This window comes from Pelobates fuscus, chromosome 12 (genome assembly GCF_036172605.1).
Source record: "Pelobates fuscus isolate aPelFus1 chromosome 12, aPelFus1.pri, whole genome shotgun sequence".
In the NCBI taxonomy this organism is placed as follows: domain Eukaryota; kingdom Metazoa; phylum Chordata; class Amphibia; order Anura; family Pelobatidae; genus Pelobates; species Pelobates fuscus.
This window is the reverse complement of record NC_086328.1, coordinates 125,488,498-125,515,277: the sequence shown is the minus strand read 5'-3', so window position 1 is coordinate 125,515,277 and position 26,780 is coordinate 125,488,498. Positions and strand designations below refer to the sequence as shown.

The 26,780-nt window shown below is 44.6% G+C and overlaps 1 protein-coding gene across 2 annotated transcripts in view; it reads left to right on the top strand.

Annotated features, from left to right (window-relative positions):
* The first annotated feature begins 564 nt into the window (after positions 1-564).
* LRP4 (LDL receptor related protein 4) overlaps positions 565-26,780 on the top strand; it is a 78,139-nt gene continuing 51,923 nt past the window's right edge. For both annotated transcript variants that reach the window (XM_063437680.1, XM_063437681.1), the window contains exon 1: positions 565-1,083. In XM_063437680.1, coding sequence (XP_063293750.1) covers positions 942-1,083 — 142 coding nt within the window. In that variant the 5' untranslated portion in view covers positions 565-941. The remainder of the gene's footprint in view (positions 1,084-26,780) is intronic.

The following is a 26,780-nucleotide window of genomic DNA, read 5'->3' as shown; positions in this document are numbered from 1 at the left end:
ACAGAGACAGCAAAACATAGAGACTGCAGGATAAAATATCACAGAGACAGCAAAACATAGAGACTGCAGGAAAAAATATCACAGAGACGGGAAAACAGAGACTGCGGTGACAATTATAACAAAAACAGCAGAAGGCAGTATCAGAGACTGCAGAACACAGTGACTGCAGGAGACATCATCAGAGACTGCAGAACACAGTGACTGCAGGAGACATCATCAGAGACTGCAGAACACAGTGACTGCAGGAGACATCATCAGAGACTGCAGAACACAGTGACTGCAGGAGACATCATCAGAGACTGCAGAACACAGTGACTGCAGGAGACATCATCAGAGACTGCAGAACACAGTGACTGCAGGAGACATCATCAGAGACTGCAGAACACAGTGACTGCAGGAGACATCATCAGAGACTGCAGAACACAGTGACTGCAGGAGACATCATCAGAGACTGCAGAACACAGTGACTGCAGGAGACATCATCAGAGACTGCAGAACACAGTGACTGCAGGAGACAGTAGCAGAGACTGCAGAACACAGTAGTGAGTGCAGGGGATAGCAGAGTGTGAAGAAGAGACAGCCAAGTGAATGCTGAGACATTTGGACATGCAGTGGGGAGATTTTGGTAAATAGGAGACTGCACAATAACAGGCTGTAAATCAGAGTGAGATTAGACAGCAGAGAGACATGCAGGGTACAGAGGTGGAGACAGAGAAGCTGGGAGGGGGGAAATAAAATAAGAGACTACAAGAGACCTTCGAGCATATGCAGAGAAACCAGAAGGAGACCGCTAAGCTAGAGCAGTCAGTACAGAGAGAGCACTTGCTGGAGAGACACGAGGTTTGTGTAGAGTGCACTCAGCAGGGAGCAGCCAGGGAGGGAGAGAGATCAAAGCACTCAGCAATGTGACCGGGAGTGTGCACTGGAAGAGACGCCCTGTGATGATCATAACCTGTGGGATCTCCGTAAGAGACAGCCTGGATCCTGCGAGTTCCTGCAGGGAGCCTGGAGCAATGGGAGGCCGTGATCAAGGAGGAATGAGACTGCTGCTGGGATCACTGATACTTCTCCTGTGTGCACCAGGTAAGGAGAGAATGGCTGCTCTCAGCACCTCTAGGACTTACCATACTGTGCTCAGCACCTCTAGGACTAACCATACTGTGCTCAGCACCTCTAGGACTATCTGTACTGTGTATAGTACTCAGCACCTCTAGGACTATCTGTACTGTGTATAGTGCTCAGCACCTCTAGGACTATCTGTACTGTGTATAGTGCTCAGCACCTCTAGGACTATCTGTACTGTGTATAGTGCTCAGCACCTCTAGGACTATCTGTACTGTGTATAGTGCTCAGCACCTCTAGGACTATCTGTACTGTGTATAGTGCTCAGCACCTCTAGGACTATCTGTACTGTGTATAGTGCTCAGCACCTCTAGGACTATCTGTACTGTGTATAGTACTCAGCACCTCTAGGACTAGCTATACTGTGTATAGTACTCAGCACCTCTAGGACTAGCTATACTGTGTATAGTACTCAGCACCTCTAGGACTAGCTATACTGTGTATAGTACTCAGCACCTCTAGGACTAGCTATACTGTGTATAGTACTCAGCACCTCTAGGACTAGCTATACTGTGTATAGTACTCAGCACCTCTAGGACTAGCTATACTGTGTATAGTACTCAGCACCTCTAGGACTAGCTATACTGTGTATAGTACTCAGCACCTCTAGGACTAGCTATACTGTGTATAGTACTCAGCACCTCTAGGACTAGCTATACTGTGTATAGTACTCAGCACCTCTAGGACTAGCTATACTGTGTATAGTACTCAGCACCTCTAGGACTAGCTATACTGTGTATAGTACTCAGCACCTCTAGGACTAGCTATACTGTGTATAGTACTCAGCACCTCTAGGACTAGCAGTACTGTGTATAGTACTCAGCACCTCCTAGGACTATCTGTACTGACTGTTTCATTCATCTGTATGATTAGCCCTTACTGTATTCTGGGTCACAAGGTCTAGCACAGGGGTAGGCAACCATTGATGTTATACAGCATTAGAGGGATGCAGTACACAATATCTGGAGTGCCGAAGGTTGCCTACACCTGGTCTAGCACTTACTGCAGCAATGGCTAAAAGAGTATGTACTGCCTTCTGTGCTACCCCTTACTGCGGCACCTAGTGCCTCCTGTCCTACCCCCTTACTGCGGCACCTAGTGCCTCCTGTCCTACCCCCTTACTGCGGCACCTAGTGCCTCCTGTCCTACCCCCTTACTGCGGCACCTAGGGCCTCCTGTCCTACCCCCCTTACTGCGGCACCTAGTGCCTCCTGTCCTACCCCCTTACTGCGGCACCTAGTGCCTCCTGTCCTACCCCCTTACTGCGGCACCTAGTGCCTCCTGTCCTACCCCCTTACTGCGGCACCTAGTGCCTCCTGTCCTACCCCCTTACTGCGGCACCTAGTGCCTCCTGTCCTACCCCCTTACTGCGGCACCTAGGGCCTCCTGTCCTACCCCCTTACTGCGGCACCTAGTGCCTCCTGTCCTACCCCCTCACTGCGGCACCTAGTGCCTCCTGTCCTCCCCCCTCACTGCGGCACCTAGTGCCTCCTGTCCTCCCCCCTCACTGCGGCACCTAGTGCCTCCTGTCCTCCCCCCTCACTGCGGCACCTAGTGCCTCCTGTCCTCCCCCCTCACTGCGGCACCTAGTGCCTCCTGTCCTCCCCCCTCACTGCGGCACCTAGTGCCTCCTGTCCTCCCCCCTCACTGCGGCACCTAGTGCCTCCTGTCCTCCCCCCTCACTGCGGCACCTAGTGCCTCCTGTCCTCCCCCCTCACTGCGGCACCTAGTGCCTCCTGTCCTCCCCCCTCACTGCGGCACCTAGTGCCTCCTGTCCTCCCCCCTCACTGCGGCACCTAGTGCCTCCTGTCCTCCCCCCTCACTGCGGCACCTAGTGCCTCCTGTCCTCCCCCCTCACTGCGGCACCTAGTGCCTCCTGTCCTCCCCCCTCACTGCGGCACCTAGTGCCTCCTGTCCTCCCCCCTCACTGCGGCACCTAGTGCCTCCTGTCCTCCCCCCTCACTGCGGCACCTAGTGCCTCCTGTCCTCCCCCCTCACTGCGGCACCTAGTGCCTCCTGTCCTCCCCCCTCACTGCGGCACCTAGTGCCTCCTGTCCTCCCCCCTCACTGCGGCACCTAGTGCCTCCTGTCCTCCCCCCTCACTGCGGCACCTAGTGCCTCCTGTCCTCCCCCCTCACTGCGGCACCTAGTGCCTCCTGTCCTCCCCCCTCACTGCGGCACCTAGTGCCTCCTGTCCTCCCCCCTCACTGCGGCACCTAGTGCCTCCTGTCCTCCCCCCTCACTGCGGCACCTAGTGCCTCCTGTCCTCCCCCCTCACTGCGGCACCTAGTGCCTCCTGTCCTCCCCCCTCACTGCGGCACCTAGTGCCTCCTGTCCTCCCCCCTCACTGCGGCACCTAGTGCCTCCTGTCCTCCCCCCTCACTGCGGCACCTAGTGCCTCCTGTCCTCCCCCCTCACTGCGGCACCTAGTGCCTCCTGTCCTCCCCCCTCACTGCGGCACCTAGTGCCTCCTGTCCTCCCCCCTCACTGCGGCACCTAGTGCCTCCTGTCCTCCCCCCTCACTGCGGCACCTAGTGCCTCCTGTCCTCCCCCCTCACTGCGGCACCTAGTGCCTCCTGTCCTCCCCCCTCACTGCGGCACCTAGTGCCTCCTGTCCTCCCCCCTCACTGCGGCACCTAGTGCCTCCTGTCCTCCCCCCTCACTGCGGCACCTAGTGCCTCCTGTCCTCCCCCCTCACTGCGGCACCTAGTGCCTCCTGTCCTCCCCCCTCACTGCGGCACCTAGTGCCTCCTGTCCTCCCCCCTCACTGCGGCACCTAGTGCCTCCTGTCCTCCCCCCTCACTGCGGCACCTAGTGCCTCCTGTCCTCCCCCCTCACTGCGGCACCTAGTGCCTCCTGTCCTCCCCCCTCACTGCGGCACCTAGTGCCTCCTGTCCTCCCCCCTCACTGCGGCACCTAGTGCCTCCTGTCCTCCCCCCTCACTGCGGCACCTAGTGCCTCCTGTCCTCCCCCCTCACTGCGGCACCTAGTGCCTCCTGTCCTCCCCCCTCACTGCGGCACCTAGTGCCTCCTGTCCTCCCCCCTCACTGCGGCACCTAGTGCCTCCTGTCCTCCCCCCTCACTGCGGCACCTAGTGCCTCCTGTCCTCCCCCCTCACTGCGGCACCTAGTGCCTCCTGTCCTCCCCCCTCACTGCGGCACCTAGTGCCTCCTGTCCTCCCCCCTCACTGCGGCACCTAGTGCCTCCTGTCCTCCCCCCTCACTGCGGCACCTAGTGCCTCCTGTCCTCCCCCCTCACTGCGGCACCTAGTGCCTCCTGTCCTCCCCCCTCACTGCGGCACCTAGTGCCTCCTGTCCTCCCCCCTCACTGCGGCACCTAGTGCCTCCTGTCCTCCCCCCTCACTGCGGCACCTAGTGCCTCCTGTCCTCCCCCCTCACTGCGGCACCTAGTGCCTCCTGTCCTCCCCCCTCACTGCGGCACCTAGTGCCTCCTGTCCTCCCCCCTCACTGCGGCACCTAGTGCCTCCTGTCCTCCCCCCTCACTGCGGCACCTAGTGCCTCCTGTCCTCCCCCCTCACTGCGGCACCTAGTGCCTCCTGTCCTCCCCCCTCACTGCGGCACCTAGTGCCTCCTGTCCTCCCCCCTCACTGCGGCACCTAGTGCCTCCTGTCCGCCCCCCTCACTGCGGCACCTAGTGCCTCCTGTCCTCCCCCCTCACTGCGGCACCTAGTGCCTCCTGTCCGCCCCCCTCACTGCGGCACCTAGTGCCTCCTGTCCGCCCCCCTCACTGCGGCACCTAGTGCCTCCTGTCCGCCCCCCTCACTGCGGCACCTAGTGCCTCCTGTCCGCCCCCCTCACTGCGGCACCTAGTGCCTCCTGTCCGCCCCCCTCACTGCGGCACCTAGTGCCTCCTGTCCGCCCCCCTCACTGCGGCACCTAGTGCCTCCTGTCCGCCCCCCTCACTGCGGCACCTAGTGCCTCCTGTCCGCCCCCCTCACTGCGGCACCTAGTGCCTCCTGTCCGCCCCCCTCACTGCGGCACCTAGTGCCTCCTGTCCGCCCCCCTCACTGCGGCACCTAGTGCCTCCTGTCCGCCCCCCTCACTGCGGCACCTAGTGCCTCCTGTCCGCCCCCCTCACTGCGGCACCTAGTGCCTCCTGTCCGCCCCCCTCACTGCGGCACCTAGTGCCTCCTGTCCGCCCCCCTCACTGCGGCACCTAGTGCCTCCTGTCCGCCCCCCTCACTGCGGCACCTAGTGCCTCCTGTCCGCCCCCCTCACTGCGGCACCTAGTGCCTCCTGTCCGCCCCCCTCACTGCGGCACCTAGTGCCTCCTGTCCGCCCCCCTCACTGCGGCACCTAGTGCCTCCTGTCTTACCCCTTACTGCTTTGCACTGACAGCTTCTTCCTCCAGTATCAAAAATACATTCTGTCCTCCTTAACTAAGACGATCTCCCATTGTTTTCTGCATGTTATTTTTTTTCAATTTTTTTGGTTTGTTTTTGGAATGTGCATTGGTGATCCTCGAATTCCATATTTACGAACAGTATACAGCTCTATGATTGTACTTGTTTGAATTGTTTGTGACGTTAGGACTGAGTCCATGATTGTGCAGTTTTTGCAGTACACCCCTCATCTGTGTTACCAAAATGCAGTCTTTGGTATAGTCTGATTGCATCTGCTAATTCCTTCTCAGAGCCCTCTGGAATGTTCAGCTCTATATTTGCAGTATGTGATGTATCTGCTGGGAGCTACTAACTATTTTAGACCTGATCATACCAGGTGCGGGTAACCTTTGTTATTAGAAGCAGCTTTGCGGAATATAAAAATGTAGTGCTGTTATCTCCAGTGTCATTCTGTATTGTAGAGAAATACTGAAAACATATGAAGAGGTAGTCCAAAGCAAAATACATAAATCTTCCTCCCAGAAGACATGGCAGGGGCTGGTATTACAAGCCCACATAATGTACAAAAATGAATGAAAATTTGACGTATCTAAACCTCAAATTATAGTAAATTGAAGAGATTTAGGAAAATTCTCACGTTTTAGCGGGGATTTTGCAATTCAGTTTTCAGTACAACTTGGTGTTCAGTGAATAAACCTTATTGTGTCCCCAACAGGCTGATATTGTGACATTGTGTGTTTTTCGTGTAATGCAACATCGACATAATATATCCCTCTGAATGGAATCTTTAGTTCCTTGAATAGGGAGCCGCTATCTGTATTTATTCTGGAGTGTTTGATAATGGAAGCGGGGACCAAGGATTTAAAGTGTGTTCAAAGGATCTGGGGAAATAGACAGCAGGGACCGGGCAGGAAACAAGGAGAGGATGTGAAATTAAAACCCAGATCAAAGCTGCACCAATGAACAAGCATTTTGCATTTGTGTAAAACGGATTTGCACCCGCTATTGTTATTAATTTTTTGTCATTCATAAAGCGCCAACTTATTCCGCAGCATTTTACAATATTATCTAGGGATCATGCTGTTCTGAGAGATCTCAGAGAAAGACCCCCTTCTATCAAGGGTCATCTAAGGCCAAGGATGAGAAACGCACAGCCTTTTTGCTTTTGGATTGCTATCTGCAAGACGCTAGCTAAGAAATGAAAGAATCTCTGATTTCTGTTCTAATTGGGATACAGTGATCTCTTCCCCCTAATCTACAACTTAACTTTGTGGCATTAGTGAATTCTAGACACACAACTCATTGAAATGACGAATGTTAGCCTGAATACACTCCGAACACAAAAGGTCTCGGAACAGTCTTCAAAGATTCTTCACCTACTGAAGCAGAAATTAATTTTCTCCAAATGCTCGGTTAATGGGCATTTAATATTCCTTCCTTAGATTGATGGCGTTTACATTTTTGTTCCCTAGAGTGTTGAATGATCAGCAATTAATGGCTTGTGTTATCCTTATTTCACTTAGTTTTTATTTTTTGTAGATAAGTATAGCTTTCTCACATCATGACATCATGTTGTGGTGCCCAGAATGAAATGACTGTGCTGACTGATATTACCAGTGGTGGTGACTCTCGCCACTCAATGGCTGTAGTATGCAGGTGTTCTAGACTGTACTGGCCTACCTTATGTGTGCCAGCTATTGATGTTGTAGAGCAGAGGTGCCCAAAAGGAAGATCCCCAGATGTTTTAAATGTTTTATAGCTTTCATGATGCATTGTCAATCTAAATGCATGCAAAGCATTATGGAAGTCTACCTTTTGGGCACCAATGCTGTAGAGGCTGCAACCAGTTCTTAAATTAGTGGCAGGACAATTTAAGACTCCAGTGTGGGTACAATAAGACATCTGTACGCTACGCGTTGCTCAGATTTGTAGGGATGACCGGCCACGCTGATGGCAGGGTTTGTGGTTTAGATAAAAGTGGATATTGCAACAGTGACCTCAATTATTTGACATGTGGTACCTTCTAGGTTTTAGGATGGTAGATTAAAGCATAGGTGGTGGGGGGGGGAGGGGGTGGGGGGGGAGTTAAAGGCAAGATTGGAACTTCATGACAGTCTTGTGCAAAACAAGGCATTAATATAGTGAATAAAGAAACCAATCTCTGAATTGCTGTCTTCATTCTGCTTTTTATCTAGATTAAACTTGCAGATGGGGATAATTAATTGACAGGAAGTTGGAAAGATATCCCTCCTGTGATGTTACCCTACGAAGCTTTCTGTTCAGTTTGATGATTTCGCTCAAAAGAGCAAGTGCAGAGAAAAAACAAAACGTACCCAGCCCACCACAATTTATTTTATGATCTTGTACGGAACAACTTGTTAAAAGTTAAACTCATTCCAAGTCAGAAATGACAGCAGAAGGAACATGTGGTGTCCTCTGCAAGGAAACTTTGTTAGTTGTATATAGATTTTCCTATGGACAGTTGAACCGTATTATACGGTGCATGACTTCCTGACCTAAAACATTAAACTAAGTACTTGCGTGAAATATTGGAAGGCGTGAAGAAGGAGAATAGGGCAATATGTATCTGTCGTCAAGGTCAGGATAGGTCATTACACAGTGGGAATGAAGGGTTTCCCATATATATCCTTTACTTATTGCTGTAGAATATCAATGGTCTCCCAGTCACAGATAGGGCTATTTACTGCTGACCAATAAATACATTTTGCTGCAAAAATCGATCTGAAAACACAGATTACACCATTAGAAATTGAGATTTCTCTGAAATGTTTGAAAGTAGTGTACTTATCAACCTTAATTCCCATAAAGAATTTCCCCAAATACTTAAAATCTTGAATAAAGATTTCCCTTAATCTCAATTGGGCTTATGTGTCAAAATGATCTGACTAAATGTTTGTTTTTCTATAAAAAGAAACTATTGCAACTTTTAATTCTCAAATGCATGACTATATTTATTTTCATACTTAGTCAGAATGATCAACATATTGAATGTGGCCGTAGTGCACAAGTTTGTACCAGCCTCCTGCGAAACTTGCTGGTAGATGGAATATGTGTTTTAAGTGAGACGGGAAGCGGTTTTATACAGCGCCACAAATTCATCATAATGGATATAGAAGAATGTAGATAATCTGGCTAGATTATGATTTATTTTAATATTTATTCAAAAGTTTTAGTTTTTTTTTTTTTTTTCTTTTTCTTCACTTGAGTTATGTACACTGCACAAATGCTATTTAGGGAAGAGTCCCTTCATCCTTTGGTTTGCCAGGGAAATGAAGAATCCACGTCTGTCTGGAATTGTTTTTTGTAATTTGAAAGATGGAAAACATATAATTTTAAGTCGGAACCCAAGCTTTAGATAACAGGGCCTTGGAGATTTTTTTTATTTAAAAGCAAGACAAGATACATTCGTAGATTATACAATTGGTAGAAATCAGAATGAAGCATTGAGTATATCGAGGTGTCTGTCACAGAGTTTAGTTATATACATGGCTGTCAGTTTCAGCTGTCTAATTACACTGATTCAGAATAGATGCAGCATTTTTAAAGCCTATTTAGTGTTGGTGCGATGTGAAAAACCCTCTTTAATTGACTGTTTAAGCTAAAAAATCTGGGGATTTCTATTGGATCCCAAGGGAAACTTCAGCAAGACCTTGTTTGGGGAATTCAACAAGCAATATTCAATTCAGATGGAAAGCAGCCCATTCACTTGTCCACTAATTGGGTATTCCTGAATTCTGGATGCCCTAAGGGTTAGGAAGAACGGATAAAGTTGGGCTAAGGGAGTGCCAAATCCATACCAAGTAATCCTTTTATTGCCTGAGGGGACTGCAATATGCCACAGAATTGTGACACCTAAATGGTTAAGACAACCTTTTTTTTTGTTGTTGTCATTTTAGCCTTTGAGAATAATTCTGCTTGAGCACAGATGGTGTTCAGTCATTGGACATTGTTTTATTTGTACTCACACTGGGAGAACTTTATATGTAATAGCTTGCTTTATGCAACGCTAACAGAGTGGTTTTAATTTTTTTATTTACATTTTTTTTCCCAGTGACCCTAATAATGCACATGGTGTTCTCTAAGTGAACCCTTCTTCAGGCTTCAATTAACATAAAATTATTGTCTTTTAGAGGTTTAGTTACTATTTTATTGTAGGGATCTTGGGCCCCAAGCCAACTGTCCATTAAACAACAAATCGTGGACCGTTGTTTGGGGCCTGGTGAATACAATGACATTGGGACCCATTTTTAGGTTCCATCAAGGGCTTCCAGATCCACCATGTCTTCTTGGACACTCGGCACATAAATAGCTTAATGGAAAGTGATACCCTGCAGTAAGTAGAATAAACTGGGCGGTATCAGCAGACTTACTTGGTGTCATCAGAGTTCTAGTGCGCACGTTTTTTTTCCTGGACTCAATGTGTACATTATACAAAATATAAAAGGTCTATTCTTTGCCTGTCCATCTCAAAGTCAACCTCTTAATCTGTGCTTTAAAATGCTTTCATCAAAGTTTATGATGGAGCCTGAAGTTCAGAGCATTGCTGTAAAAATGTATAAGAGACTTTTTATTTGATTTTGTTTTTATTGTAAGATAAAATTAGGCAATGGTTATTCAGTAATGTCCTGAACTGCAAAGAATGTTTGCTCAGTATTTCTTTTATTTTCAAAATTTCAGCACTGTCCCTGCATGATTAGCCTTGTCATCTTAATCCTTTTTACCCATTCCACCCCTTTTATGGGTTTAACCTCCGAATTGCCGTTTTCTCTGTGTAAACCTCTGACCAGTATAATACTAACTGATCCTTCTTGACAAGGGTTTTGGGCCACAACACCCATCATCTTCAGCCAGCATTATAATATTCATAAAGTATTTACCACTTTTGGGGAACTGGGGTGAGTTGCTTTAAGATGTGGTTCTGCGGTTTCTCTTTTCTGGATTACCGTACATTCTGGAAGAGGGACAACACGGACTAGTGTGGCTGCAGGAGAGTATAAAATTGTGTCACAACGCTGGGAAACCTTTAATCTCTCCTACCATGGTGTGTTCACCCCGAGGCCAGCAAAGTTGCGTTAAGTTACCTCTGTATTTCCTCTGACCAGTATAATACTAACTGATCCTTCTTGACAAGGGTTTTGGGCCACAACACCCATCATCTTCAGCCAGCATTATAATATTCATAAAGTATTTACCACTTTTGGGGAACCGGGGTGAGTTGCTTTAAGATGTGGTTCTGCAGTTTCTCTTTTCTGGATTACCGTACATTCTGGAAGAGGGACAACACGGACTAGTGTGGCTGCAGGAGAGTATAAAATTGTGTCACAACGCTGGGAAACCTTTAATCTCTCCTACCATGGTGTGTTCACCCCGAGGCCAGCAAAGTTGCGTTAAGTTACCTCTGTATTTCCTGTTAACAAAGTGATGAATAGATTCGATGTGATGATATCTCACAAATCACCCAGTTAAAGCCAGGACTGGATGAACTTGGGACCATCTTGGTTCTGGGGACACCAGAAAAATGTCTACCAAAAATCTCTGCATAAGTGTGTCACTAGATTTGTCCCGTACCAAGGCTAGTGTTCTTCAGTGGTCTTCTGCACATTAACCGTGTCTAGGCACACCCCACTTCTGTCCCCTAGAGTATTGGCCACCAAACTCCACTGCCTTCCATCCTGCTTTCAGGGATTTGGTTCAACAAAAAAATTAAAGATAAACATAAGTTATATCCACTGTGACTCTCCATGTTTTCAAAAACTCACACCATTTTTGTATTTGTATTTTAATTTCATTATGTCAACTTATTAAGACAATACCTTTTTAATAAAATACTTAATTAGGGAAATATTGAAACATCTCTCATGTGGATAATTTACCCTATTAATGGCTCTAATAAACCACTAGATTATTAAGTAACAGTAAAAAAAATTCTTTTGAAATTCTTACGGCTTCTAATGTCACAGGATTCCCTTAAGTAGTCAAGGACTTATAGCAATGTTTTAGAGGAAGGGTAGTCTACAGACATGCTAACTGTAATTAGATGTACTCTGTTTTTTGTTTGCAATGTAATTATGGTACCATCATTAGTCAACCAGAAATGTAATTAGCTGAAATACTTTGCATTAAGTGCTCCCAACGTGAAGCGATTTCAGAGTGGTTTTGAGACATCTGTAGAGAATACAGTTCTTTTAAGGTGACTGTAATGTTCCAAAGAAACCTTTTTTTAATGTACCACATTTATTTTCTTTCAAAGTACAAAGTAAATCAAATCCCTTCCGTAATTTGTGGAATCTGAAAATTGAATCTGGGGAACAAAACGTGATGGAAGTCCTAACTTCAACCAAAATCTATTATTTAAATAAAAAAAAAAAAAAAAAGTTATCAGCAGTGCTTCATTTAAATTCTGAGTTTAATTACCTCTGAAGCCTTAGGATATACTGGAGACATCCTCCGTTTACCAACACACACTCCAATTCTGGAGTTTTGTATAGGGTAAGGTTTGTTTTAGATGTTTGCTGATATTCAAGTAAGCTACAAAGCATCAAGATGTATACTGGCAGATGGCAAGTTGCACATTTTTTAATGATTTATCAAGCACGCAAGATATAAACTTCAGTTTACACCCCCAAGGCATATACTTTGCAGAATTCTAATCGCAACCTTGGAAAAACGTCAAGATTCCTATTTACAGAGTGATTGTGTCACACACCAAAAGAAATGGATGAAATCCAAGCCAGGGACTGTTAGACTTTTACTGCTAAAATACCAATCCATGCGCCTTTTTTAGGATGTAAAGTACAGAGAAGGGTAATGGGCTAACCCGGGGTTTCAGTTGTACTTCTCATAGTTGTTGTTTGAAAGGCTTTTAATAAATTGAAAAGTGAATTTTGCAATATTTTGTCAAAAATAATCCAGTTAGATGATTTCGAGAAGGTTTCCAAACCAGCTTTGAGGCACCTGGATAAGTTACCGTATGTTTCGACTTTATGGGGAATTCTCATGTAGGAATCTTTCATTTATTGATAGAGACCAAGTTACTATTTGTGTATTAAAAGTCTGTATGGCACAGGTTGATGGCTTCCAGTCTGCATTGCTCCCTCAACAATATGCCTGGCAGAAAGGGCAATAAAGGAACACTATAGGATCAGGAGTACAAACGTGTATTCCAGACCCTGTACTGTTAAAACCACCATCTAGCCCTTTTGTTCTCCTAAATACGGTAAAATCGTACTTGTATTTAAGTCTGCAGCTGCTGTCTGCCCCTGATCTGCCTGCTTGGCTGACATAATCCGAAGTGGTGTTCTGAGCCAATCGCAATGCTTTCCTATAGGACTGGCTGAGACTGTCAATGAGGCAGGTCAGGGGCCCTCCGACGAAGGCAGACCGCCGAAACGCGTCAGGTGCACTTTGGACTTTTATTCAAGGGACCTTTTCTTTTAAGATTTGATATTTTAATCATTTTTAAGTGTTGTGAAAAATAAAGTGTATTGTTACCCTTTGAACCTGCGTTCCATGGTGGTATACTGAGCACAACTATAGAAAGGACCCAAAGAAAGTTCCAACAGATTTTGATTCAAGGCATGCAGTTTGAGCCAGCTAATTAAGTGGCTCTTTTTATGTGAGTGAGACCAGTATTACAATTTTATAGTTTTACTGTGACGTTATTACCCTATGTGTTTTTTCTTCCCATCTGTGTTTTATTTCCAGATTGTGGTCAAGTTTGGGTAATATTATTGTATTTTTTATTCTATTCAGAGTGCTCTCACCATTTGTATTTTAAAGGTCAGGGGCAGAGCCAGTACAAGTAAACACAGCCCTGGCCAATCAGCATCTCCTCCATAGAGATACATTGAATCACTGCATCTCTGATGACAGTTCAAGGTCTCTATGCAGAGGGTGGAGACACTGAATGTCAGTCACACTGTGCAGCACTGCCCCAGGAATCACCTCCAGTAGTCCTCTAAGGAGTGGCCAGTGGAGGTATCCCTAGGCTGTAATGTAAACACTGCATTTTCTCTGAAAAGACCGTGTTTACTGCAAAATGCCTGAAGGGAATGATTATACTCTCCAGAATAAATACAATGAGCTGTACACATTTTTTACATTTAAAAAGATAATTGGTCATAGTTCCTGGATTACCCTGGCACTATCCCTTTGTTCAGTGAATACACTCTGCATTAACAAATTCATATTAGAAACAGATGGTTGCAATGAGCTGAACGCGGTCAGCTGACACTCTCAGCCAATCACTGCTGCCTGTTGCTGGTGAGGATAATGCGTCCTCATTAGCCTGAGCAACGCAAGGGGGCTGGGCTGATGGCTGCTGGGGACTCTTATTTAGTGTTAAAACTATTCAAAAACAGTTATTTAATGAATGAAAGGACAACACCAGGCACTATAACAACCTAAATGAGGCATCTCTTTAAAGGACAACACCAGGCACTATAACAACCTAAATGAGGCATCCCTTTAAAGAACAACCATAGGCACCCAGGTCACTTCAGATCAATGAAGTGGTCTGATTGCAGTTGCCCTGTTGGTTCAGCCCCGCAATGTAAAACATTGCAGTTTTTGTAGATGCAGCAATGTTTTTATCTCGGGGCTAAACAGCGGACCGCCACGAGAGTTCCTCTGATGCAAATACAGAGACACAGTTATGTGATGTTCAGTGTCCTCACACATTGCATGATGTTGTCGCACGTCTTCAAATCCTGATCATCCCTATGAGAAGCCTTTGATTGGGCGAGCGCGACATGTGTTACTAGTCCCCAATGCTTCTCTACAAGAAGGATTTGACTTGAATAAGAAGACGGCGAGGAGGCTAACTGCAGGACATCGTCACCAAAAGTTGGGCACGTGGCTGCACGGACTGAGACGTGGTGCTGAAAAAAGGCAAGTAGAACCTTTTTGTCCCCTTATTTAATTTCATTTAGGAGGGCCCTAATTGTAATTAGTGAGTAGAACAGTATATTGGGAATATGGGAATGAGGGAATGTTTGTATTCCTAACGTTAGTGTCCCTTTAAGCGCTTGGCAACAATTGCATTCTTGAAATGATGAATGGAGCTGATGCCTTAGCTGATAGCAGCTCTTTCTCTGTTTCACACTTATGTGAGTAGAGCCCGGATATATGAATATGAATGCGCTTTACTGAAACTTGGTCTCCTTCACACTGAGCATTATGGGGAGGTAGGGACTTGATAAGCAAAAAAAGAAGGTATAGCCTCCTCGTTTGATGTCAGGCACTACAGTCATAGCTATAGTGATTAAAAAAAATAAAATTAAAAAAAAAAAGTATTTAAATTTCTTTCATGTTGCTGCTGTTATAAGCTTCTACTTGCAGAGAGACTGGAAATGGGCGTATACGTCACGGTGGTTGTTGTTCCATTAAAATGCCTTTTATTTGCCCTTTCCCATGTGGGCTTGATTAACTCTCAATGAGCAGTAGGCCCTAGTTTTTAAAACCTGTATTGCTGCTTTATTCTGAGTATTTAAAATGGGTTGCTATAAGTGTATAGTTCAAAACATTTTAAATGGCTAAAAAGTTCGTTTTGCCACGAGGGTGTTTGGTTACTGGGTCATTTATTTACTTAGTTTACTGAATAATCTGTTGGTAGATACTTTGACAAGTCATAAAAAACAAGAAAAAAAAAGGTATATTTAAACTGGAATGATTAATGAAACCTAATTCGGTAATATTTTTCTCAGAGTTATGGGATACACTCTGGTAAACAATAGTTCAGAGACAAGGGTCTAAAAAAAAATATATAAGATCCATTATAGGATTTTTATCCGAAAAGATGGCTGTATTTACAGAAAAGGGAAACTGTTGTGAGCTGCGCCCATTGATGTATAAGATGTGGTACTTTTATGTATCTTCAAAATAATAAAATGCTGATATTAACCACGCATCAATTGATGGCGAAAGCATGGAGCCCCTTTTAATAGTCTACCTTAATCTCTGCAATAGATACACAATGTATCTATGGGAGAAATATTACAGCACTCCCCTTCTCCTCCCCCCCCCCCATGTAAAGCTATCCAATGGGCCAGGTATATGTGAGAGGTGGTGTGCCCACTACCCCTATACACTTTCCTCCCAAATCTTATCTTATCTGTATTAATGTACCGGCTCTGGCAACTGCCTAAGAAGACAGAGTTGCTTCACCTCGTGCACAGAAATTCTGAATCTAAACGCTCAAACTGTTTATATGTGTCACATGTTTATTACGTATGTGTGTGTTCAATGCAATAACCTGACACTCCTCGAGACAATGTGACACTGTGACAATATCACACTGTAAAGCACGGTAAGGGGGGGGGGAGGGGAAGGAACCTGAAGGGACAGGATATTTGTATGTAATGCAATATGGAATGTGAGATAGTCTGTATTGTCGTAAAAAGTGTGCGCTGTATTGATGGAACTATCACACCCCCTTTTTGCCCCTCTTTATTTTTTGTACCCTCTCCCCTAACAAATTAAACACTCCATAATAATTTTAACATGGGGGGTAGGCAGGAAATGATGAAACTTTTTTAAAATAAAAAGCAATAGAACATGTTGACTCCAAAATTCCCCCTTAATTGTAATTAGTTGAGGCCCCTCTCCTCCCCCTGAATACTAGTTCTAGTTATGCTGTAGTATTGTTTTAGTTTTGTTTCTCAAGTTTTTTTTTTTTTACCCTTTTTATTTTTGCGTTGTTGAATGTAAACATTTTTTTGCACTTATTAATGGAATTTTGTTACAGTCACCCGCCCCAAACCATCCTTCCCTGCCACAATAAACCCTTATTTATGGGCCTTAATTACCGGAACACCAGTGGGTCCATTAAGAATAGTCTTGTAAGGATGCAGAGAAATAAATTCACGTAGCTCCCTGAAGAAATGTCACCGGGGACATGCCACTCTCTTGGGGAAAGTTAAAATTAGATTTTGCGAGGACAAAGATTGGGAATAACCCAGCACAGGTGGTGACTACATCCAAATAAAAAGGATTTCACGCCCTGGGAAGTTGAAGAGCGCAGTGACCAAATGGTGGGGGATGGGATTCAGGAATGCAGTAAAAGGGCTTGGGATGGGGTGACGGACATTCTAATTTTGAGTAGACAGACTGTCTTCCCCTGCCAGTGTTAACCAAACTGGAAATAATGCCAAGCACAATGATTGTTGCTGAACAACAGACTCAACCGCAGTGTACGATAACGTTGAAGATCGGTGAAATATTTGGCCATGCGGGATCCTGACCCAGACATCCGACATTGAGTTGCATGCTTATAGTTTAGAGAATATTCATAGTGTGTGTGTGTGTGTGTGTGTGTGTGTTTTAACTCTTTCCTGTCCACATTGGTCCATTTTGGGAGCTGGGCAAACTTAGAGAGCTTATTTACTGAAATGGGAGTTGTGGTGAGTTGATTACTGGAGTGAAAAACAAATATTACAGGGTTATTCACAAAAGTGAGAATTGAAGGTGAATTCAAATCGAATTTCAAATTTGAGGTTGTAGTAGTCAAATCGAAGGCTGAGCTGACTTCAGTTTGGCTATTTCGACCTCAAACTTGCGATTCACTTTATCTTTTCACTTTATTGAAACACCCTGGCAGAGGGCAGGGGGATATCCAAATAAGTGAGTAGTTTAATGAGTTTTGTTATTAGCAATGTAACCTAGATGGTTTGATGTGCATTTTGTTTTCAGGAATCCAAAAATCCAGAATTTAATTGCTTTGCAGGGTGTTGGGATTTCCTTAATAACGGTGCATTTCCCCTGTTAATGCGTAGATGTGTGTGTGTGTGTGTGTGTGTGTGTGTGTGTATATTTATTTGTATTTTTTTTTTTTTAACCTGCTGTGTTATGTTACATGCACAGTAGTTAACTATCCACAGAGCTTTACCAGTTCTGACTTAAAGCACCTCCAATTAGCATCACAGTAAACTGCAGAGTTCTGTTCGTTCTGCGTTTAGCTCAGCTCTCTCTGTGCTCTACACATCTAACTACAATGGGTCTGGGGTACGGAAGGCACGTATCACCTGGCAGTGGTGACTCCGATGTCATTTAGATCCTAGGACCACCATTTCAAAGCCCCGCTGGACATCCCATTGTTAGTCGTGTTCATTCTAGTGAAAACAGGTTTTTGCTACATTAATGTTTTTTCTTTTAGGAACTCTGCAGTGAACTCTGAAGAGTGAATAGATATTGTATTTCTTATAAATGTGTGCTTTGTTTTGTAAGGTAATAAGACATGTTTTGGGCAGGAGAGGTCATATCTCCATAATTTTGTACACCTTTTAATTTCTATTTTAATCTTAAAGCTACAGTATAGCGTCAGGAACAAACCTATATTCCTGACACTATAGATGTGAAACACAGTTTGGGCCCCTGGCCTCCCTTGTCTGTATTTTACTCGCCTTTTTCAAGCACTGCGTGGGTGTCCTTGCAGCTGGCACCACCTCCTTGGCTGAGATCATCAAATTTGATGATCTCAGACAATCCGACGCTTTCCCCATAGGAAAGTACTGGGACTCTAACTCGCACACGCAGCAAAATGCCGCACTGTGCCAATCAGCATGTCCTCATAGAGATGTATTGAATCAATGTATCTCTATGAGGAATGTTCAGCTTTTCCATGCAGAGCGTGGAGACACTGAAAGTCAGTGCTGCACAGTGTGAAGACACAAAGATGAAGAAGGCAAGCAGTCACAACACACACACACACACACTGCATGGAGTAAGCTGTGTGATTCTAGGCAGGTTCAGGCTGTGAGTCCTTGTCCGGCTCCAGGTTATATTTGGAAGTGACGATGTCTCGGTAGGACATGTGAGGGGTATGAGGTTCTCCCTGGCTCTATGCCATAAAGCTAGCATTCCTATATTGAAGAGCTTTGTCGACAGGCCTCTCGTTCTGTCCCTCACACTTTCATTGCCGTCTGAGCTTGAAATTTATGTGATCGTTATCCCGCAGCCAGTCCGCAATCTCCGAAATGCAGGGAAGGGGAAGGATTTGGATAAATACCAAGATTGGGAGATAAGGCTATCACGGATTACTGCATCTCCCTCTCCTTCGTAGTTGGACGAACGAATGTAATCTAGCAATCCGCTAAAAAAAGATACTGCTACATTGAATATCACAGGAAATCCACACTTTCCTAACTCTATTATCTATTGACATTATCTAGATTACGTAATCACACTGCTAGACCTGAAAACAGCAGTAGCCGAAATCAATAAGTCTGTCTGTAAAAGCTGAACGAGAAACATTGCAGACTTGTAGAAATATTCCCACTTTGGATTTTTGGTAATTAACATTGTAGGCCATAGTGAATTTAACATTAACAATGTAATTAACAAACCTGTAGGTCCACAGTAAGCACTTATCGAGTCACTCCAAGCACCATGGCCATTTCTGCCTTTGGAAATGGTCATGGAGAAAGGAATCTGTATGTGCAGCGTTTCTGTTTGAAACGCTGCACGTCCAGAGATATTTGGACTTCTAAATTACCCCTCACCAGCACAACAGAGCGCATGCATGAAACCGTCCACTCAAATGTGTCTTGTACAGCCATTTTAAAGGTGAACTGTGCATGCAGCATATGTAGTACAAAGCTCTAAAAAAAATTAAACAAAATAAAATAATAATTTTAAATGATTTTGCATTATTACTACTTAAACCTATTGTACAGTGGATCTTCAGAAGTTTAGCAAGTTAACCAGCAGATGTATTGCTCTAGGCCTGGAAAAACAAACAAAGGCTTTGGACGAATCCCTCCACCCCCAAAGGAGAAAGCTGTTCAGAACAAATTATCCACTGCATGAGCTTCGGTATGAAACTGTGAAAGCAGAGCTGCCTAAAACACTGTGATAGGCCTGAAACGCGTTAGGTGACTCACTTTTTCACAAGTGATGTTACCCTTGTTTTGCTTTGCCATGAAAATCAACACACATGTGAATGTTTTGTTCCCAAGCTGAATCCAGAGGATATTTTAATTTTTTATATTTTTTTGCACCAACTTTTCTCTTCAGTGGGATCCAACTTATGTGTTTATTGTTCCTTTGTTCTCAAAGTGAGCCTACACATCTAACTCCAGGGATATGTGAATAATTTTTTACTTTTCGATTTATGGACACTATATTGTGCTAGGGAACTTGCATTCTAGAATTAGACGTGGAGTCGTTTTTGCATACTTTTTTCAGGTGTTGTGGTTAGGCTCACATTCCCTCGTTTGCCTGCGTCTCTCAGTAGAGCGGGATGGAATGGTAGGTGGGGACAGCCAGTAATTTGGTTCCGTGGTTTGACTGAAAGGTGCAGATGCTTGTAGGCACTTGTTTCTTTCGAGACAATGAGCATACTCCCCTGCCTCCCCCCCCCCCCCCCCCCCCCCTCGCATACATCTTCCATAAGGAAAGACTCGCAATACATCTGGTGGAACAATTAACTTTTTTTGCCTGTAATTCCTTTCAGTTGTAGATGGGCAGCGAGCCAAAAGGCTGGACTGTAACTATGAAACAAACTTACGAGGGTTAATGGATCCTGCTCAGATTGTGCCGAGAAATGTACATAAAATGTGTACGAGGAGGGCAGGCAGCTTAATATGTGTTTAAATAAAATGTAATTCTGCATCTCTTATGATGAGATATTTCATTAACGTAAAGTAACTACGCGTACGTTTGGTAAAACACGTTTGTGTTTATTCACGAAACATTGAATTGTAGTGAATTGGAAGAACAAATTGCACTTTTTTTTTTCCCTTAACATTTTCAGTATACTGGAAAAGAGAAGGTGTACAGTTACAAATGACGGAGAAAATTTAAAACATAGAGTGAACAACAAACAAAAACGTTCTCGATGGCAAAACTGTGGAACACAAAAAGTAGACAAAACTATTCTTCTAGCCATCGTACCAACTAAAGAAAGGTAGCAGTCTCCTTTTAAGACCCAGAGCAAATGGCATATTTTAGGTCAAAATCTTTAAAGGACCACTATAGTACTAGGAAAACAAACTTGTCCAAACTGGTCCACCGCCTGTTAAAACCCCTTCAGCCACTTGCCTTAATCCAGCACCGGGCTCCCTCGGCGCTGGTTACCTCTCCTCTCCCCCCTCCGACGTCCGCTCCCAAGTGGGAGCTCTGAAACTATGTTTACAGCTGCAGGGTTAAAACCTGGGGGACCTGGCACACAGACCACTTCATTGAGCCGAAGTGGTCCTTTTAATCTGGGGGGGGGGGGAGAAATCAGTTTTTCAGTTGGTTGTATAATGAACTGCATTGTTTTTAGTTTTTCAATTTAATTTAATGCATTGTCTACATAGATGGTTAGCGAAAACTCTGACGCAGTTCAGCAGATACACTCTGCAAATATGAATAATACTTATTTGCCAAGTTGCTTAAAGGAACATTATAGCTTTAGGAATACAAAAGTGTATTCCCAACACTATATACTGGAGGGGGGGGGGGGGGGGTGGAATGGTTTGTTTATTTAAAAAAAAAAAAAATGTAAACCTTTTACTTGGCTCTTTCCAGCAGAGAGTTCCTTTTGGCGCTGGCTCCATCTCTGCTTCCTCCGATGTCAACAAGGTGGGAGAAACTACTACATACACGCTGAGCGCCACATGGGCATTAGGGCTTCCCCCATGGGAAAGCATTATATCCGTTCTTTCCTATGGGGATTTTGAAGACTCTGAACGTCTCATACAGAGTGTGAAGACGTCCAGTGTCATTTCACGGAGTTAGCGCCTCTAGTGCCTGTCTGAGAGTCGGCCACTAGAGGCAGTCTTAACCCTGCAATATAAACATTGCTATTTCTCTGGGGCAAAATGTTTTTTTTTACTTTGCAGAGCTAACGGGACAGAGACAGTGCACCCAGACCACTTCAATTAGATGAATTTCTCTGGATGCCTCTAGTGTCCTTATAACTACGGTCTCAAATAGTTTAGAACCCACTGATTTTAGTTTAGCGTTAATTCCGCAGCTCATCTTGATAGGAAGCAACTGGTGCATTGACGTACCCTGGTAGTGTTTTAGGTAAACTCTGCAGCTAAGACAGGACTCGGCACAGAGCTAGCCGAGGGATTCAGATGCAAAGTGCAGCTGGTCTATTGCACAGTTCACCTGCAGACTACCTGAAAAGTCGTTTTGACATTTAAACCTCAATTTAATTTGTTTGTGATAATTTGTGGTGCGGTTTCAATCTGTTCGATTCCTTTTCAAATGATTTATCTGCAGACTTCACAATTAAGTCTGTGGGTATTTTTTTGTAAATTAATCATTTGAAAAGTTCTACAAAGAGATTATGATCATTTCCGATGCTGATCCAAACCAATGAAATGAAGGCCTTAATTAGGGTGAGCTTTTACTAAGGATCTGATAAGTAAACCCCTGGTTTCAATAAGTCAGTAGAAATATGCTATGTGAAAGCAGGCCATCTCCTGCAAATAATTGTAATTTTTTCTTTTTTTTTTTTTATTAAAGTCACTTAATCGTATAGCAACAGAGTATCTCTATAATTTACCATAATTATATCCACTAATCTTGGGGATCTTACTGCACAAGGAGGAAACCTCTGTTAATTTTTTTTACAATCCCTTTTGTACAGGCTACAGGCATAGAGATACATTTATGCAGTTTGAATCGCCTACAGAGGTTACAATATATGCAATATAAGATGCTTGAATGCCAAGTGTATCCCCAATCCATATGTTTGATATGTGTATATTGTCTGAGATTTTTTTTTTTTTTCTGCAAATTGTAAAATTTGTGTTAATCTGTTCTCCCTCTCCCCACCATAAGAACTTGAATTGGATACTTGTTCATGGAGATTTATCAAAAGTACTTATATATTTTTTTTTATATTATCTAAATCTATTTATGCTTCATGTATTTTGTCTGTGTCTTAAATAGGTCCCACTTTAAACCCAGACAAATTTTAAGTTAATTGATTGAGTCCGCGATTAGGAAGGATGTCCATATGGAGACCCTTTGAGAAGATGTAACAGGATTCCCCCCCCTCCCCCCCCCCCTTATCTGTGTTACATGAGTGAACTAGTGCCATGCTATCATGCAGTAATTACCGATTAAGAAGTCTGTGTTATGTTCTCCCTGTTACTATCCAGATGTATTAACCTTCTAATCACTGGCTTAGCCCATTTAAACTAATTTGTCTATTTAAATACTTAGTCTCTACTGATAATCCGTTGGTAGGTAGTGGTTAGCAGATTCTCTGTTCGGTACCCCTAGTACAGGCATAGACAACCTTCGGCACTACAGATGTTTTGGACTACACCACCCATGATGCCGTGCCAGCATTATGGGTGGTGTAAGAGCATTATGGGGGATGTAGTCCACATCTGGAGTGCCAAAGGTTCACACACCATTTATACAGACTGACGGACAGCATGTGAAATGTTCTGCCCTGTAGTTTAGAAATCAAGTGATTAACCAGTCCAGAAGCTCAATGGCATTCTCAGTGTGTCTGTCAGTGTGTGCGTGCATGTGTGTGTGTGTGTGTGTGTCCAAGAAAATATAGTGGTTCTGAAAGCCCTAACTATAGTCCTCAATTTATGGGGTGAGGAGTTAGTCTAGATCAGGGGGTTGGCAATTTTTGGAACCCCTGGTGTTTTGGACTATGTTTTACCTAATGCTTTGACAGAACTACAGCTTTAAAACTATTACAGGAGATGTAGTCCACAACATCTGGAGTGCCGAAGGTTCCCTACCCCTAGTACAGGCATAGACAACCTTCGGCACTCCAGATGTTTTGGATTACACAACCCATGATGCCTTGCCAGCATTATGGGGAATGTAGTCCACAACATCTGGAGTGCCAAAGGTTCCCTACCCCTAGTAGCTTGAACAGACCATTTCAAGAACCAACTTGACTTTCATTTTAGGTATTTGGAAGAGGTACATTTATTGAGAACAATCATGGATCGCAATGTTTTGGCCAACAGTGACACTTTAGACGAGCTAAAGTACCGTGATATTGATTCGTGATCTGGGGTGTTCATGCAGAACACAATGTATCGGTACAATACCCACTGGGGGTTTAATTCACAATGATGACCTTAAAGATAACTTTTGTTGAATCCCTTTGTTGGTTCTGCGGCCCTCAGTATCACCAGTAGTTGGATTTATGACATCTTTCACTTCCCCTGGCAATATGCAAGGTTTTCATTCTGTTGGCCATCAGCTGGTATATGGAATTCAAATGCTGCAAATGGAAATCAATTAATGCCATAGGAAGCACCATGACATTAATTTCCCTCTGCCAGCATTTGATGACCACTTCCTGACTGGAGACCCATGTCAAGTGTGTGTAATTTATAAGCAACTGGTAACATTGGGGTTACCAAAAAGGCCTATTTAGAGTATTCTCACTTTATTACTCCAATGATTTGTTTTTGTTTTTTTAGTTATTCAGAAAGATCATTGTTTTGATAGAGTAAGTGGGATTTTGGAAATAAATGCTCTCTAGTGTATTCAAAGCAAATTTTGAAATTTAGACTAAAGTAGTCAAACTGAAAACAAACTCGACTTGGAGAATGTTTCTAATTTGATAGTTTTGGCCTAAAATGTGAAACTTTGAATTCCTAAAATTTCATCCATTTGGGGCACATGGAGATTGAGACAGAATGCAGGGTGCCTTTCTCGCTAGAACTTGAAAACTTGGTATTTATGACTCTTCCATGACACGAATGACTGACAATAGATCATCATTTATGCTGCGATCTCCCATTCCTTGTGTTGGTTTATGATTTGATCTACATTTTAAGATTGATTGTGCTCTGGAAAGATTTGATATCACTCTGTTGTGGCAGGGAAGCAATCTGTGCAGATGGATAATTGGGGTAAAGAGGTAAAAATGTGGGTTATCTATCAAAATCACTGATCAGCTGCAAGAATAACAATTGAAGCTTGTCCTTCCCAAGTCATGCCTTTACTTGATCACGAGATAATGTGTGAGCTACCGTTTTGCTCTGCTTCCGAACCTCTCTTCCTGCCAAGTACAATCACATTTTCAGGTACTGGTGTTTGTACTGACTTGTGCAGCATTACATAGCTATGCGATAACCTAGAGATATCACATATTTGTTGGGTTTCAGAAGCCGTACTGATTCAAGATGGCACCTACCGGAACCGTTTAATCACTGTGAAAAAAAGTTCTAACATTACTGAAAATGGAACAATGAATTCATAACATTCCATCGGTTTCCATGGTGATTGGTCCTCTCTTAGAACATTGCCCTAGTATTTTTCAATTTTATTTAATTTTAAACAACTTTTTGGCAACCCCATTGGCTGTTGTGTTCTGATTATGATTGAAGCTAAATGGCTAAGGCATACGTTTTAAAAACAGACAGACAGGATGTGTTACTGCATCTTTATAAAAGATTTGTAACAGGTAAAACGCAGTTCAGCGCCACTTAAAGTGTAAAATTAAAGTGGGGATGGTCTCAAGGCACAGATTAGGTCAAAGGGAGGTATGCATACATTGCTATATCATAGACCGGTCTGGTTACCGTAAAGCCTATCTGTCGCAGCGGTTGGTTAGTATTATATTTGGCTAGTCCTATAGCCCTTAAAGTTAACATGCTTTGGGAACACATTTATGTCATGCTTATTTCGTAGGGTTGTATCACGTTAATATCTGTTGCGGTACCCTCCAACATATACTAAACATTATGCACTTATACCCGTTGAGTCCGGTCGCTTGTATTAAGTAGGGTCATCGCTTATTTTGTAGCGTTATATTAGGAATTCACTTGGAGTCCGAAACTGGGTGCGAAGTACGTAAGATTATGGAGAAACAGATATATGTATGGCCGCTTTTAAGTGACAGTGGCTTAACTAGGGTAGAAATAAAACCGTCTAGGAAAACCTCAGGTCATCATATTCAGCTTATGGAGTCCCAAGTTGGTGACCCGTCGGGTTACAGGGTTTCAGTCCAGCATGGGCAGATTACCAGTATTCCGGGCTTCATCCGATACCCGTTGTTGGTCTGCTTAGGCGTGTGACGCTCAGGTGCTGGAGAGACTGTGTGCTGATCCCGGACCTCTGCTTGTGGACCATAATAGGTGTGCCATGTAAAGTTGTTACTAGGTAAGTCCCGTTGTGGCCCCTCTGGTAGGCACTCCTCCGCTCCCTGCCACTGCCGAATTGGCAAATATTATGTTGATGTGTAACCGGGGTGTCAGTTCTGCCCCAGGGTCTCGGAGGGGTTGGTACGTCTTGAAAGTGACCTTGGTGTCTTCTTGGGTCTGCGGTCTTCCCGTTTGGTTGGACCTTGCATGCTCTCTGTTTAGACTGTGTTGTGTATGTTGCAGCCCTCCTTGGGGGTAGGTTATGCTTGCCGGTTAGGGCCCTCTGCGCTCTCTGCCTGGGTGGAGTGCCTCTGCTTGTTGTATGAGCTTGAGACAACTTCCCGCCTTCCAGGGGTTTCCCGCGCCTCATCTTGCTGATTCTACGTTTGCCCGTGGGTAACTCTTGTTTGGGTGCCGTTTGCTTTGCTCTGCGTGATAACTGTGCCCAAAATTTGTTAAAGAGCTCCTCGATTGTGTCGGTCGCTTTGGTGTTGGGGCCTGTTGCCTCTGATTGCAATATTTGCTTGCCGCGTGTTATGGAGTTGGGCACGTCCGCCATCTTGGGTGCCGACGCTCTTAATCTGCCCGAGGAATGCTACCGCTGCTTTGTTCAGGGCTGCGGTCATCCAGCTCGGCAGGGACCGGGATATCCCCCCCTGTCCATGGGGGGCGGAGGCTTTGTGAGAGTGCCCCCCCCTTTCAGCCAGAGAACCGGGAGAGCAGCCGTCTCTCCTCTGCTCCCACCCGTGTAGGCCGCAAGCTGCGATGTGGTCGGCTCCACCACGGAGGGTCTCCTATCTGGTATCCCCCGATGCAGCATCGCCTCCTGGTCAGGATTATCGCTGTCCACAGCCGGTACGCTTGGGTGGTCGGGCGTTAAGACCCAAATCTTTGCCTTAGGCTCAGGAGCTCTCAGCAGGCACGTCTGCTTTGCTCGGCTGGTAAGCTCGGCCCCTCGTGTTCTTATTTTATCATATCATTGTGTGCGTTCTGGTAACAAATATCCATTGTCCTGCTATTTTCAGTGTTGCAGTGCTGCCCTGGGCTAGGGAGGGGGGTGACGAAGATGTGAGTGTCACTGTGTCTCTTTGGGCGTGGTACGGGGGCGAATTGATTGTGTTAGCACTGTGATGTGGGCAGCCTGATTACTCTCTTGGTGGCGGGTGACAGTCATGCTGCATTTCTGTACCGTTGCCCAGTTCTCGGCTACC